Here is a 15,272-nt window from a genome sequence, read left to right as displayed (position 1 = left end):
TTGGGTCAGAGGAAGATTGCTAAATGTACAAGAGGAGGCAACAGTCACTGTAAGGCAGAAAAATGAGGAAGAGCCTCATAGAATTTGACCTGAGCCCTGGAAAGTGGTAGAGAACAGATGAAGACAAAGTAGTACCAGGTGCGGGGGGGTGGGAGGTCGGAGTACCAGGTGGTGGGTATTATAGAGGGCACTGATTGCATGGAGCACTGGGTGTGGTGCTAAAATAATGAATACAGTTATGCTGAAAATAAAAAATAAATTTAAAAAAAAAAAAAAAGTAGTACCAGGTAGGGCAGGCATTTTGAGCACAGTTCCAGAAGCCAGAAAGCAGGAGCCTCTTCAAGGAAGCAGCCACTCAGTCCTGTCACCTTTGTTATTTCGATTCCAGACTTTTGACTTAATCTTTGAAGACTGATGAACTAGGGGCACCTGGGTGCCTCAGTTGTCAAACGTCTGCCTTTCACTCAGCTCATGCTGCGATCGAGCCCCACATCCGGCTCTCTGCTCGGTGGGAAGCCGGCTTCTCCCTCTCCTTCTGCTTGTATTCCTTCTCTCGATGTCTCTCTCTCTCTCTCTCTGTCAAATAGTCTTTAAAAAAAAAAAAGATTCACAAACTAGCAGTTTTACTAAGTGTTAGTCCACATCTGTCTGGCCAGTCCCTTGCAATAATGAACAAGTGATTTATGTGTTTTACAGGCAGTAAAGACTGGAATTGAGCAAGGGAACGAAGCTGGCTATCTCTCTGAATCTCAGGTAAAGTTCTTCCTTCCCATTTGCTACTATAGATTCAAGAAACTCAAGATCTAAAACCCTGTGTAAAGCTAAAAAAAGAAAAAGTACCCAAAGCCTACCTGAAATGTTTTTCTTCAGTGATTATCATTTCTTAGGGTTAATCTCAGTGAGTGGTTGTTAAGAACACCTTAACACCTTGAACTTGCCCTCAGTAACGAGAGCTTAACTAGTAAGAGAAGGGCCAGAGTTCTAATCCTTTCAAAATGAATCACTGGGATGTTTATGTTCCGGAGTTGGGCTGGGCTGATTTTGTTGTAATAAAATCAATATATTGATCGAAAAATGGGTTTCTTACTTGTTAGGGCCTAGCTTTAAGACATTGAAGGCCAGCCTCTCTTTGCTGAATCAGAGAATGGAAGGAAATGGTGTGTAGCCACTTAAAGGACATAGAGGGGCCTATGAACCAGCCTCACCTCTTCCCACTTTTCCAACGAGTTGGTGGTATTGTGGATTTAAGAGGTTTGGATTGTTTTTAAGTTTTAAGCAATCATTGAAGAATGACTGTTTGTTGATAATAAGACAGGTGTCTCAAGAGCTCAGGGACAAGTTCAAGAGAAAACCTTTCTTGTACTGGGTTGCCTACGCTTCACAACTGGGAAATGGCAGAGCCAGGATTCAAATCCGGTCTGTCAAACCCAGACTCTAAATCTCGGATTCTTGAGCAATGCCCTCTGTAAGCATAAGGGTAGTTTTCAAAGTGGCAGGTGTCCTGCAGGCAGCCTGCTTTAGCGAAAGAGATCCAGAGTTGAGAGCCCTACCCCCCTGGTGTGAGTTCCGTTTCTGCCACTTGAGGTGGCGTGGTGACTTAATTTCTCTGGGCTTCCTCTTCCCAGTCTTCAAAATGAGAGTTGGTTCAGAGGACTGTGAAGGGTCCATTTTGGCCCTGACACTCTAGTTCCACGAAGAAGGTTGGTTACCGCCACCTCTGGTGCAGAGTATGCGAGAGCTCAGATGTGTCCTGACCCTTTCCAAAGCAGTAGTGTGAACGTACTGCTGCTGAGAAGACACCCCAGGCCCCCAGAGCACCAGGGCTCCGCATGTGTTACCTCTGCTCTGTAGGGACACCCGACCAAAGGAACCCCCATCACTGAGACTCTGAAGTTCTACCTTTTCTTGTTCTCCTCTACTTCTCAGAAATTTGGAGAGCTTGCAATGACCAGAGAATCAAAGGCCTTGATGGGACTTTATCATGGTCAGGTCCTGTGTAAGAAGAATAAATTTGGAACACCACAGAAGGAAGCAAAGTAAGTTAAACTCCACCTAGGGAGCTCTTGTAGGTTTCACTACAGAGCTAAATTCATACCTTCTGTCTTGCCTCCATGTACCTCTTCTCTCCTGAGCACCTTAGATCCCTTTTCTTACTAAGAACTTACTGGCTTTCAAAGTTCCGCCTGTGCTGAGTTTTCTCCAGGCCTATCTAATGGCTCCTATAGAGGCTTTCTTGTCTGCTATTGATGTCCCCTAGAAATCTGGCTTATAGCCCATGTTCCCACACCAAACACACACACTACGCACTGTTTAATGATCTTGTGTCTCCCTGTGACTTGAGATACCATCTCTGGGCACTCACACTTCTTCTCCCTAAAAAAAATAAAAGTCTCATTCTGACTGTTAAAGCTTGTCCTCCTAGCTTACAACCTAAACACTTAAGGTTCTACTTGCCTGTTTCACGTCATTCTTTGCAGCAAGCCTTTCGGTGCTGTGCTGCCCAAAAGCTCTTCAGCATTTTAATTTCATAATGCCCCTGACTTCACCTTCTAGCTCAGTGGTTCTCAGCCTGGGCCATGTTGCCCCCGAAGGATCATTTGATGATGTCTGGAAGCATTTTTGGTTCCCACAGGTGCCTCTGGCATCTAGTGAGCAGATCAGGGGTGCTGCTAAACATCCTACAGTACATGGGACAGGCCTGTGAATTACAGTAATCAGAATGTCGGTAATGCCAAGGTTGAGTCTCACTGCTCTATATGAATTACTGTGAGGGCTTTCAGAGCAGCTATATTACTGCCTTCTCCACCCTTCATCTTTAATGAAACTACAATCCAAAATAGAAGTAAAACCAGTAAGAAATTTGGGTGAGGCAAATACGATGCAAGGCCAGAGGGCTAATTTCCAAATAGAATATGAACTGTGACTGTAACTGCTTCTCCAGGACGCATGTTGATCAGGGCAGTCAGTACCTGTCTGTGGCGTTTGTTCCACCAATGTGGCAGTATCTCGCATTCAATGGGTGAGGTTAATTGCTTCATGCTGCGGTAGAATAAGATGGCCCCCTAAGTCGCCATCTCTGCATACATTCTACAATAATCAGACAGAAGCAAGGACAGCACAGCCACCCTTTCCCCATGCGCGGCACAAATAGAAGACAAATATGCTGCCAACTTCTAATTATGTAAGAGGGAAACTTTATTACAACAGGAAGGAAAAGGAAGCAAGAGGGGGCGCCTGGGTGGCTCAGTGGGTTAAAGCCTCTGCCCTCGGCTCAAGTCACAATCCCAGGATCTTGGGATTGAGCTCCACATTGGGCTGTCTACTCAGCGGGGAGCCTGCTTCCTCCTCTTTCTCTCTCTCTGCCAGCCTCTCTACCTACTTGTGATCTCTGTTAAATAAATAAAATCTTTTTTAAAAAAAGGAAGCAGGAAGAGAGAAGAGAAGGATACTGGATCCTGCAAAATTACAAAACTGTAAAACACACACCAACTTCTACCTCTTCGCCATCCTACCCCTTTACCCCCGTCCCTCCATCTATGAAAAAATGGCATCAGTTAAAGAAACTACCTTGCAGCTGAAGAGAGGTCTCTTAAATTACAGAATCTATAATGTCAGCCACTCCAGACTCCTACTCCTGTCCACATATACCTCTTCCTATCATAGGCAGCTCGCATATAATGCCATTTGGGTAGGGTGTTATTATACCAAATACATAAAAAAGACAGGCAACATCCACACAAGTCTCACATAAGAAATAAGAAAATGAAGACAAAGTATTTAAGCTTGTGAAGATTCTCCTCCCCGCCCCCAAAAACAGCCAGAATACGGAAGAATACTGTAACAGAACACTTCCAAGCTTGAATGAGATATCCTTAAGTAAGCATTTACAGATAAGGGTGATCTAAGAGTTGACCTCACTTGGGGAATAAGTTGAGGAAAAAGGCTATGAATTAACTCTAGGGTACCCAAGGCAGGATAGGTTGAACGGAAGATTGACTAAGAAAACTTAAAGAACTGGGGCCTGGCTGCCTTAGGAAGAACGCGTGACTCTTGATCTCAGGGTCGAGCTTGAGCTCCATGTTAGGTGTAAGATTACTTAAAAACAAAAAAACAACAAAAACACCTTAACGAAATGAAGAAAAGGTATCCTCCTGTTTTCCCTACTGCCAGTAATGCCTCTGCTTCCTCCACTTCTGTCTCTAGGCTCTTCCCCTCACCTTCGATAATTTAAATTCCTTATCTGTTTGCTCTTTTTTTTTTTTTTTTAAGATTTTATTCATCCGGGTGTTGGACTCTGCACTAGAGGTGGAGCCTGGCTGAGATTCCCCCAGCCCCACACTGTTCAAGTGCTTGCATGCTCTCTCTTGCTTTCCCTCTCTTAGAAATAAATAAATAAATAAATAAATCTGAAAGTCAATTTTTCTTTTAAGATTTTATTTATTTGACAGAGATCACAAGTAGGCAAAGAGGCAGGCTGAGAAAGAGGGGGAAGCAGGCTCCCCACCGAGCAGAGCGCCTGTTGCGGGGCTTGATCCCAGGACCCTGGGATCATGACCCAAGCCAGAGGCAGAGGCTCAACCCGCTGAGCCACCCAGGCACCCCTGAAAAGTCAATTTTTAAAAATAAAAATTATTTAAATTTTTTACAGATTAGAAATGATTTTAAAACCTTATTTATAGATTAAAATCTTTAGAATTCTTTAATAGATAAAATCTATAGGTAGGTATAGATTTTTACAGATAATAATTATTTAAAATACCTTATTATTATGCCCACTTTCATTGGTTTATTGAATAACTTGGATGATCTCCCACTTTTACTGAAATGATTAGTTTACCAAAAGTCACTCATGCTTTCCTTCCAGGCACCTAGCCATTCTTGGTGCAGGGCTGATGGGAGCCGGCATTGCCCAGGTCTCTGTGGATAAGGGCCTGAGGACCATACTTAAAGATGCTACACTAGCCGGGCTGGGCCGAGGACAACAACAGGTGTTCAAAGGGTAAGCCCACTGTCTGCCTCTGTCAGCAGAATGCTGTTTGTTTTTTGCCATTACATATTCCTTTTTCCTGAACGTGGTGAGTACTGGATGCTCCGTAGTTAAGCTCTTGCCTTTGATTTTTAGAGACACTAGTTCCTTCACCTTTACTTTATTGCGCATATTAGAAACCATTAACATCATTGGAATCTGTAATGTCTGCGGAAGAGAAAACCATCAGATATTTTTAAATGCCATTTATTTTATGCTTTGGTATCAGGACTAGAAATTCTCGTGTTTGTGAGTTTTGATGGTTTCCATCTCACTGTCATACTGTACTGAAACAGCACGATCTTGGGGAAGACGAGGATGTGAGGAAATGTGCCGTAACTGCACGTTGAAGGTGGGGCTGGGGTCAAAACTCTTGAACCTTCTGTTTCTTGGCTGGCGATACTGTAGAGAAGGAGGAAACAGATTTGGTTCCACCATGTCTGAGACTGTGTCTCCATCTTACCTCTGAATTAATAAAAACTGACTATTACTCTCCCTCCTCCCCACCTTCCCCTTCCCTCCTCCCACACGCTGCCTGTTTTACAGAGGGGGAGAAACTGAGCAGCCGCTTAGCCAGACTAGAAACCGGTTCCAGCTCAGGTCTGTGCTTCAGTGTAGTGGACAAGCTGGCTACGTGTGACTTCCAGTTGAATGAGGTTTTTTTGTTTTGTTTTTTTGTTCGTTTTAGATTTATTTACTTATTTGAGAGAGAGAGAGAGAGAGAACACAAGCGGGGGTGGGGTGGGGCAGAGGGAGAAGCAGACCGCCCACTGAGCAGAGAGCCCAGTGCAGGGCTCCATCCCAGTAGCTGGGATCAGGACACAAGCCGAAGGCAGAGGCTTTTTGAGGCACCTTCAGTCAGCTTTTTTGTTGTTTCTCAAATGGGTTATGTAGCTTCAGCCCATTTTGACCTCTTTTCTGCAGGGAGGCTCTGAATGTTGCTACTGTAATGCTATACAAGATGTGGCAGGTTTAATCATTTTGGCAGATTATTGTAAGATAGCAAGGAGTTGAGTAAAAGATTTGTGACCAAAAGAAAAAAAAAATGGGCCTGTGCTCACTAACAGCATTGCCCTGAGACTAGCCTGTAAGCACCCCCAAACATCATCTCCTACGGTCACCGAAATGGGAAATTGCTGCTCTAGAATGGGTTCCACCCCCTGTCTCTTTTGGATTTCGGTGCTCCAGCTTTCCCTTTGTGCCTCAGAAGCCTGGGGCTCGGGCGACTGCCCCTCACCACACTGCTGACTTGTGACACGTTTCCTATCCTCTCTTGATAACAGTTTCATTAGGCCTTAGAGCGACTAATAATGTTCTGAACTCCGACAAGCATCGGGTTTGCTAACTCCCGACATCGTTGTCAAAAACCAAGAGATTGGACTTTTAAGACTTTGAATACTTTGAAGTTACCTTGTGGCTTTAATTTTTCTTTTATTAGTGAATGGGATTTAGCTTCATTCTTCATTCAGAGGAAAATTCTAGGTCAGTCGTTCTGAAAGTGTGGTCAGATTATAACCCAAGAGAGCCTGTTTTTCTTGGAACTGAAAAGTAATCCGTTAAACGTCTGAATAGCAGGAATCCTTTTTATTATCTCCCTATGGGCAGGAAGAAACCTTGAGTCAATATTTTATGAAATCAATATAATATGCCACTTAATATGTGCCAACTGGAAAGTAGATTAAGAATATAAGAAACAGTGCTCACTCTCTCTTCTTCAGAAGATTACAGAGTAACAGGATGGTGTGTAATGAGGTGCATGTCCCTGTGGTCTAGGACACGTGTTGGGTGTTTCCTCTGTTACAGGTAGAGAGTTACCAGAGCTGCTTCTCTCTCTTGCCATTCCAGTATTTGTGTACTCCTCTTGGCAAATTTAAATGCTTGATGAGTGATAGAGTTTAGGTAAGTTTCACACGTAGAAGTCTCTCACTGGAGAAAGAACGTGGGCTTGGGGCCAACCTGCCTTTGGCCTGGTACCCACCTGCCTTTGGCCTGGTACCCTGCCATTTGACCACATGTCCCTCTGAGCCTGTTTGAGCAACTCTTCTCCCTCAGAGCAGAGTAACAGAACTGCCTCACAGAGCTGATGAAAAACACAGCACAGTGTCTGTCCGGCCCGTGGATGCTCCACAAATGTTAAGTTTCCCGTCTTCCCTTCTGACTCGGACTGTGTTTTTTCTAGATTAAATGATAAAGTGAAGAAGAAGGCTCTAACATCATTTGAAAGGGACTCCATTTTCAGCAACTTGACTGGGCAGCTTGATTACCAGGGTTTTGAAAAAGCTGACATGGTGATTGAAGCTGTTTTTGAGGACCTTAGTCTTAAGCACCGAGTGCTAAAGGAAGTGGAAGCGGTAAGTCGGAGGCCTGTTGTACTTGAATCGTAGCCTAGCAGTGGAGGACACAGAGATAGGTTTCTAAAAGGAAACTCATGGTTCTTTTTATAGAGCTGTTCATGTCCAGACCTTTCAGTTTTTCTGTGAACCCATGCACAGTACATAGGTTACAAAGGTCAAATCTGAGTCCTGAGGTAAGAAAATCAAGTAGCACAAGGCTCGTTAGTGTTCTGTGGGAGTTGGGTCACTGGACATAGAGATGACCTCTTGGAGTGTAGCCAGCTGTCTTAACATTCAGGGTCAGCTACAAGCCGTAACTAAACTTCTGCAGGTCTAGCCGGCACAGGACACAGGGGAGAAATTCTCTCCCCAGGCAGGTTTCAGATGCTTCCTTTGTGGAAATGGTGCCTTGGTCTTGATCGCGAGTGCTCTGCATGCTGTGTGCAAAACAGGTTCCTGTGGATGGTGTAAAGAGTGAGCCCAGAGGAGAACAAAGATAGGAATGAGTATGAGGTAGAATCAGGGCCTGACGGTACACGAAATGCCACTGGCTCGGCAGCTCTCCCGGTGTCCTGAGTAGTGGCCCTACTCTTACAGAGGCCTCTGTGTGAGGGCGGGCCCTGCTCTGCCACGCGCTCAGCCTGTGGAGACACTACCGACAAGCATTGTGCTTGGGACAGCTTCCGCTTCGGAATCCATGCCCTGGGAAATCTTTTGACAGAGGGTAACGTAGATTCAGCTGGGGGGAACATTCAGAAGAGCCGCATGGATTCGTATCCCATCTGTGCCCAGTGGCATTAAGGCGCAGAGAGGTAGGTGGTGTTCCGGGGGGCTTGGAGGGCGCTGCTGAGCCCGCGGCTGGTAGATCCTGGCAAGAAGTAAAAGCAGACACAGGCAGCATGGTGAGAAGACCATTGACCAGCTGACGAGCTGATGGTCTTTGCATTTGGAAAATCTGGGTTTGGGACCCCAGGCATGGAGAAGGGTGTGTCAGTTCTGGCAGCAGGGAAACTAGTGATCAGGGGACAGAGAGGGATCCAATAGAGAGAAGGGCAGACTCTGAGCAGACGCTATGGTGTTGACCTCTGGCTTCCAGAAGGACAAAAAATCAGGGCTTCTTAAGGTCTGGAGCTCAGAGTGTCGCTCCTGTAAAGGCAAGTCACGAGATTCAGAAGGGCGGAACTAGGCTCTGCATCTGGGTTGCAGGAAAGCCCAACGTGAATCAGGAAGGGAGGAATTGGAGCCGGCTGTCCAGCGGCCTTTGGAGACATTGGCCTGCTCTTCACGATGTCCTCACTGGTGTGAGACACCCCACCGCACAGACCTGCCGCTTGAAGCTCCTGACTTCCTTGCAGTCATGCTCTGCTCTCAGTTCACACTTCTGACGAGCTAAAATCCTAAAAGCCTTTACACAAGCTGACTGCCGAGCCAGGTTATTTTTGTGGGGCTTTTTGTTTGTTTTTAAAGATTTTATTTATTTATTTATTTGACAGAGATCACTAGTAGGCAGAGAGGCAGACAGAGGTGGGGGTGGAGAGTAGGCTCCCCACTGAGCAGAGAGCCTGATGTGGGGCTCGATCCCTGGACCCTGGGATCGTGACCTGAGCTGAAGGCAGAGGCTTAACCCACTGAGCCACCCAGGCGCCTCCAGAGCCAGGTTTTGTCCAGCAGGAGCCTCTTTAGGTTTTTCCTGTTTTCTTTTTAAAAGAATCTTAATGCGGTATTCTACCTTTGTCCCCATTACAATTGCTGTCACTTTACACTCAGCTTTTCAGGGTGTTGCATGTATCTTGAACCTTGACTCCATCTCCTGTGTTAGGATTTTGCCTGTCCCGGTATGCACAGATCTGACAGGTGTGCCTTCCCATGTTCTTTGTGCACGCAGCTGAATAAAAACATGAGTAGTTTGGGATCGTGAACAGAATGCTGAGATGTTCTACATTAGAGATTGTTCTCCAGGATGATAGAGAGAACAGTTAATGGGATTCTTGTGCGGTAGATTAATTACAGTGGTGCAGTTTTCTAATAGCACCCGGTATAAAATGAGCTGGGCACGCGTGCTGTGGCTGGTTCTTAGGAAGGTAAAGCGTAAGGGGATTGTCAGCTTTCAGATTCGAGAGCAGATCCAAACAAGAGGGACTGATATGCATGCTGAATCTTGAAATGAACAAGAATTGACTCAAGGTTATCTTTTCAGTATTTATCTGAGGTCTCATTTACTAAACTGCAGAGATGCAGTCGCCAGATTAGGACACTGAGCCAGAACTAGTAGGCGGCAGAATGGGAAAGAGAACCAGGTCAACACCCTTCCCATCACAGAAGGGCTGGGCGGTTGTAAATGTCGACCAGATAGTATCTCCTGTCTGAGTGGTTGTGGGGGGAGTGGGGCCAGGCCCAGGTTTCACATTTTAGCTCTGCTCCGGGCTCCAGTCTTCTCCCAGGCTTACGGGACACATTCTTCAATGCTTTTCCCCTGCAGGTGATTCCAGATCACTGTGTCTTTGCCAGTAACACATCCGCTCTCCCAATCAATGAAATAGCTGCTGTCAGCAAAAGACCTGAGAAGGTAAATTCTGAGCAGAGGGAAGACCCTGAAGTCTTTCCCTGAGAAAGGCTTAGAGCATGAGCAGGGCCTGGTGTGGACTGTGGGATGGAGGGGTGATGACGTTTTCCCCAAAACTGGGCACAGAGCAGCTAACACCGTGACCGCTGTGAGATAGGGGGTGAAGTACAACCAAAATATACTTTAATAGGTGATTTCCATCCTTAACAGCTCTTATTTTTTAGGTTCAGACTATAAAATGGACTATTTTTATAATTAGGTATTTAAAGATAGGCCCAAGGGGCACCTGGCTGGCCCAGTCAGAGCATGTGACTCGTGGTCTCAGGGTTGTGATTGAACCCCATGTTGGGTGTAGAGATGACTTAAAAACAATAAAATCTTTAAATTTTAAAAAATAAAGATAGGCCCTTAAAATAAGAGGGGTACTCCAAAATATCACTTCAGCTACAGAGCAGACACTGGTGACGGTCTAAGACAGGTTTGGTTCCAGTTCCACATCCAGGAATAGATCAGGCGGGGTGGTGAGGTGTGTCCACCTGTAGGTTCACTTAGAACTTCTACCCAGGGAGCACTTTCAGTGAGTGTTTAGAATGATGACTGGAAATGTGTCTTTGGGCTTCTGCTGTCTACCAGTCACCCAGGGAAAGTGAAATCGCTCAGAGAGAAATCAAACACCTCACCTCCCTGGAGGTTAGCAATTAGCCTCAGCTAAGCAGAGCCAGCCGGAAGTAGGAAGGAAACATAGAAGACTCATAAGCAGCCAAAATTGTTCAGACAGGTGCTTGTATTGAAAACAAAAAAAGTCTGTTTGTTCCTATTCTAATAGCTCGCGAATGCAGGGTAAGCTTGTTTCCAAGCACACCTCGGATTGGAAGCGATGCGGGGCCTGACAGACAAGTTCAGGGATGTCAGGAAAAGGTCACAGGGAGAAGAGTGATGCTGAGGAAAGACGAGGAAAGACACAAGAACACTATAAAGGCAGACAGTCTGGCCATGTCACCTCAGTCAGAGCACGGCAGCATTCAAGTCCATGGCGGAGAATCTTTGATGCTAACTTCCCGTTTTCCCAGTGGAGCGGGACAAGCATCATGCTTTGTAGTCCTGGCCTCCAGAGCCCGAGGATAGCTTCCGTCACCTGCTTTCCCTGTGTTGCATAAAATTACAGTGATGGGTACGGGGAGGGCGACCAGCCACCTGCTTATCCAGGACAGGTTGGTCCCCTTTGGCATAGCTTTCTTGAGGGCTACAGATTTTGCTTGGGGTAGTGATTCCACGAGTGTATGTGCAGTTGTCAGAATCACCGAAATGAACATTTTAAGTTCTGTGCATTTTACTGTGTCTAAGTATATGTTGTAAAGGCTAATTCCTTTCGCTCATAAGTACTGACTCTGAATCAGGTCCTGTCTTTTTAAATAGTTTAGACACAAGTTAAGGAACAGTTTAGGGTTTAGAAGCAACTTTAGGTTTGGTAAGTTCATGGAACATTTAAGTGACCTGTGCATTACGTAATGGAGAGTAGGCAGGCTTTGGAACGGGCCAGCTGCGATGGAATCCCACTGCCATTCACTAAGGGACCCTGAGCTCCCAGCCTTAACCTCCTGGTGACTCTTTTCCCCTCATCTAGATAAGACTGACTAGTTCACAGAGTGATGGGTTAAATGTAAGGAATAAATGGCAAAGGCATTAAAGAACAGTGGGTAGCCAGCAGTCAGCAACTGGTAGTTATCATTAGTTGTAGCTTACAGCTAACGCAAGGGTAAGAGGGGCAAAACTACCAGTTTTAGGATTAAATCATTCTCTCCCACAGCAGCTCAGTTGGGAGGACTGTCTAATTGTTAACTTGAGGAGGAGGTTCTGAACTTCAGCATATATCAGAATTACCTGGAAGACTTCTTAAACACAGTCCTGGGCCCTGCCCCTAGCCTCTCATTCAGTAGATCTGGATCTGGGGTGGACCGGAGAATTTGTAGTTCTCAAGTTTCCCAGGCGATGCTAATGTTGCTGTCCCATCGCTTCACTTTGAGAATCATTGGTTTAATGAATCTTCAGGTGCATTTGAACTGATAATTTTAAGATTAATTTATTTGAAAAAGAGAGAGTGTGGGAGTTGGGGAGAGGGACAGAGGGAGAGAGAGAATCCCAGACTCTTCATTGAGCACAGACCCCAACACAGGGCTTGATCTCATGACCCCGAGACCATGACCTGAGCCAAAATCAGGAGTTGGACATTGAACCAACTGAGCCAGGCATCCCTGAACATTGTTGTTATTTAAACCCAGTACCCTGGTAGTGAGACCCACGTGTGTAAAAAGCAGATACATCTCTGACAGTCCAGCATATTAATGGGTTCCTCTGCCTACTTCTGCCTCCCCCATCTCAAAAACAGTGGGCCCTCTAAACCCCCAGTGTCAGTAATGGGAGTGGAACCTTCATTCATTCTTCCCTGATGAGTCTAACTGGGTCGTTAGCTGTGATTTTGGCATTAATTGTTAGTAGGATATGTTGCCCTAGAAGCAGTTGGAAGATTCTAGTGAGCCCTCTGAGAATACTGAGCTTTTTAGGAAAGAACCACAGAGCCAAACTACTCAGATGACTTCCCTTGCTTTCCTACCAAAACACGGAGTGCTGTCCGCTTCCCTCCCCGCGGTCTTCGAGCCGGTGGCTTTGTGTTCCCCGTGCAGGTGATCGGCATGCACTACTTCTCTCCTGTGGACAAGATGCAGCTGCTAGAGATCATCACTACCAACAAGACGTCTAAGGACACAACCGCTTCGGCCGTAGCCGTTGGGCTCAAGCAGGGGAAGGTCATCATTGTGGTTAAAGTAAGGAGTTGTGTAACAGAGCGGCAGATCTGGGTGTGCCGCCTTGATTAAAGTGCCGTCAGCTAGGACAGAGTCTTCCTCCCAGTGAAGTCTGGCTGTGAATGTTTGCACAGATTCCTTATACCTTCAGGCTTATGACTGTTCTGGGGCAAATAGGTCACCTTTTAGTAGGATTTCCCCTTGGTTGTGTGTGGTGCGGACTGGGCTGCTGAGTCAGTGTCTGAGAGGGGGAGTGGCTGGGATGTGGCCGGTTCTCCCAGCCCTTCCAGAACTTGCGGGTGGCTGTGAAACCCTCTGCTGTGCTCTTTGGTTCAAGCCGTGCTGCCTTGGCTGTGGCTTCCACTGCCATGTAATTTTGATGATTCTGTTTGGGAATATAAATCACCTTGTATTTGAGAGGACACGTGGGGAAGAGAACCTTCTTTTGGCCTTGCATCGTACCCACAGTGGAGGGGCCAGCGAGCTCACGTTCTCTCCCTTGGCAGGACGGACCTGGCTTCTACACCACCAGGTGTCTCGCACCCATGATGTCTGAAGTCCTCAGAATCCTACAGGTCAGTGCTGCTCGTGGAATGTCGGCAGCGTCTCCCACTTCTTAAACCAGTCCTCCACACTGGTACTGCTAAGGTGAACAGGCTTCCTTCTAATACATTTAAGTCCATGCTCTTCTCCAAGGCGGCCCTTTTGTGCCTGATCCTTCCACACCGTGGTGGAAAATCACGGCCTTTGCTGCCCTACAGTGGGCAGAACTTGACTCTGCTCCCTCACTCCCGTCACTGCTCCCTAGGACCAGACGCCTCCTGACAGTGCTCCTCTGCACAGCGTCTGCCTCCCTTAGAGGCCGGAACCACCCGGAACAGACAGGTCCGCTTGGTCTGGTTGGTCCCGGAGCAGCTTCTGCACGCACCCCTCTGGGGGTGCCTTCTCAGGCACAGGCTCCGGGGGGCGATCACTGCTCCCAGCTGTGGGGAAACCTCTCCCGCCTGCCATGGAATCTCATCACTGCTGAGGGTCCGAATTGCAGACAAGAAGGAAATGAATAGTGTGTTCACCTCTGAAGTTGTTCAGGCCTTAAAGTGCTGTGGGTTAGGGAAGGCCCAGACTTTCCCCCGGTGGCTCCCAAACCTCCTTTGCTTTCCCTGAGTGGGCCGGCCTTAGTCCTGGGCCCAGCCAGGTGGCACCCCGGAGAGAAGCGGGTGTCGGACCGGCCCTGTGCCAGAGGGCCAGCATGGGGAGCCCTTGGCAGAGGGTCCGGAATGCCTTCCTCCTCTAAGGTCCCTGCTTACCTCCCACTCAGGAAGGAGTTGAGCCCAAGAAGCTGGATTCCCTCACCACAAGCTTTGGCTTTCCTGTGGGTGCTGCCACACTGGTCGATGAAGTGGGTGTGGATGTAGCAAAACACGTGTCAGAAGATCTGGGCAAAGCCTTCGGGGAGCGGTTTGGAGGTGGGAGCGTAGAACTGCTGAAGCAGATGGTGTCCAGGGGCTTCCTGGGTGAGTAGCCTCAGAGAAAACTAACACCCTGAGAGCAGAGTTTCCTGAGACACACAGTTCCAGAAGGCCTGTGGGCGAGAGTCTTTCCTAACACTGAGCCTACATCAGGGGGAGTTTTTTTTAAATGATTGCATGACAACCCTGGCCTGAGGCCCTGCCATTGCCCAGGGTGTGCAAGCCAGACATTTTCATCTGGCCCAAGGCCTCTCACACACCTGTGATCCTGCGGGAGCAGACTCGGCCCCCAGGCTTTACCGTGCTGTCTGGCCACCTGTGTGGAGGAGGTGACCCCTCTGAGCACAGAGCACGTGGTTGAGGCCTGCCAGAGCTGGCTTTCTGTCTCGGCAAAGGAGCAGCAGAAGCAACCCTAGGACCGGGGCGTCTACTAGGCCCTGGTGTTGCATAATGGCTGGAAGGAAAGCTCACCCAAGTGCTCTTTCCCACCCGCATCCACAGACTTGAAAGCCCCAAGAAATACAAGATCATTTTTCTTTCTTTGTCAGCCTTGTGGACAAACATGAAAATTCTAGGGTTAGCTAGACAGACACATGCAGGGATACAGTTGAGAGGCTGGAGCCGTACATCAGACGAGGAGAGAAGAGAATCCGCAGGCCTGAGCTCTGAGATCCCGTCATTCTCCCCTCTCTGGCTTCTCTTAGGTCGCAAATCTGGGAAGGGCTTTTACATCTATCAGGAGGGTGTGAAGAACAAGAATGTGAATTCTGACATGGACGGCATTCTGGCAAGTCTGAAGGTGCCCCCGAAGTCTGAAGTGTGAGTTAACTTCAGTAGCTAGTAGTGCGGAAACCTGTTTCTCTTCAGCCCAGAGCTGCTCCGCCCTCTTCCAGCTTTCCTTGCTAATCCCCTTAACTGACCAGAATCCTTCTGCCTTCCACATGCCATCTCGTTTTCTGCCCCGCGTCAGGGTCAAGACTACAGCTGAGCCTCGGAAAGACCCCTGCTCCAGCCTTCCCTCTGGAGGTCTGGAGAGCAATAGAAAACCTGGCATCCTGGGCCCTCTCACCCCGCCAGACC

General features: G+C 47.4%; 1 protein-coding gene across 1 annotated transcript in view; it reads left to right on the top strand.

The window, feature by feature from the left end:
- HADHA (hydroxyacyl-CoA dehydrogenase trifunctional multienzyme complex subunit alpha) overlaps nt 1–15,272 on the top strand; it is a 47,764-nt gene that overhangs the window by 31,508 nt on the left and 984 nt on the right. Inside the window, exons 10-18 of the mRNA XM_082745073.1 lie at nt 697–753; nt 1,927–2,036; nt 4,865–4,999; nt 7,206–7,377; nt 9,839–9,925; nt 12,604–12,744; nt 13,230–13,298; nt 14,042–14,237; nt 14,897–15,011. Coding sequence (XP_082601199.1) covers nt 697–753; nt 1,927–2,036; nt 4,865–4,999; nt 7,206–7,377; nt 9,839–9,925; nt 12,604–12,744; nt 13,230–13,298; nt 14,042–14,237; nt 14,897–15,011 — 1,082 coding nt within the window. The remainder of the gene's footprint in view (nt 1–696; nt 754–1,926; nt 2,037–4,864; nt 5,000–7,205; nt 7,378–9,838; nt 9,926–12,603; nt 12,745–13,229; nt 13,299–14,041; nt 14,238–14,896; nt 15,012–15,272) is intronic.

Source organism: Mustela nivalis, assembly GCF_964662115.1.
Source record: "Mustela nivalis genome assembly, chromosome: 8".
Classification (NCBI taxonomy): Eukaryota; Metazoa; Chordata; class Mammalia; order Carnivora; family Mustelidae; genus Mustela; species Mustela nivalis.
This window is presented reverse-complemented; position numbering and strand designations above follow the sequence as displayed.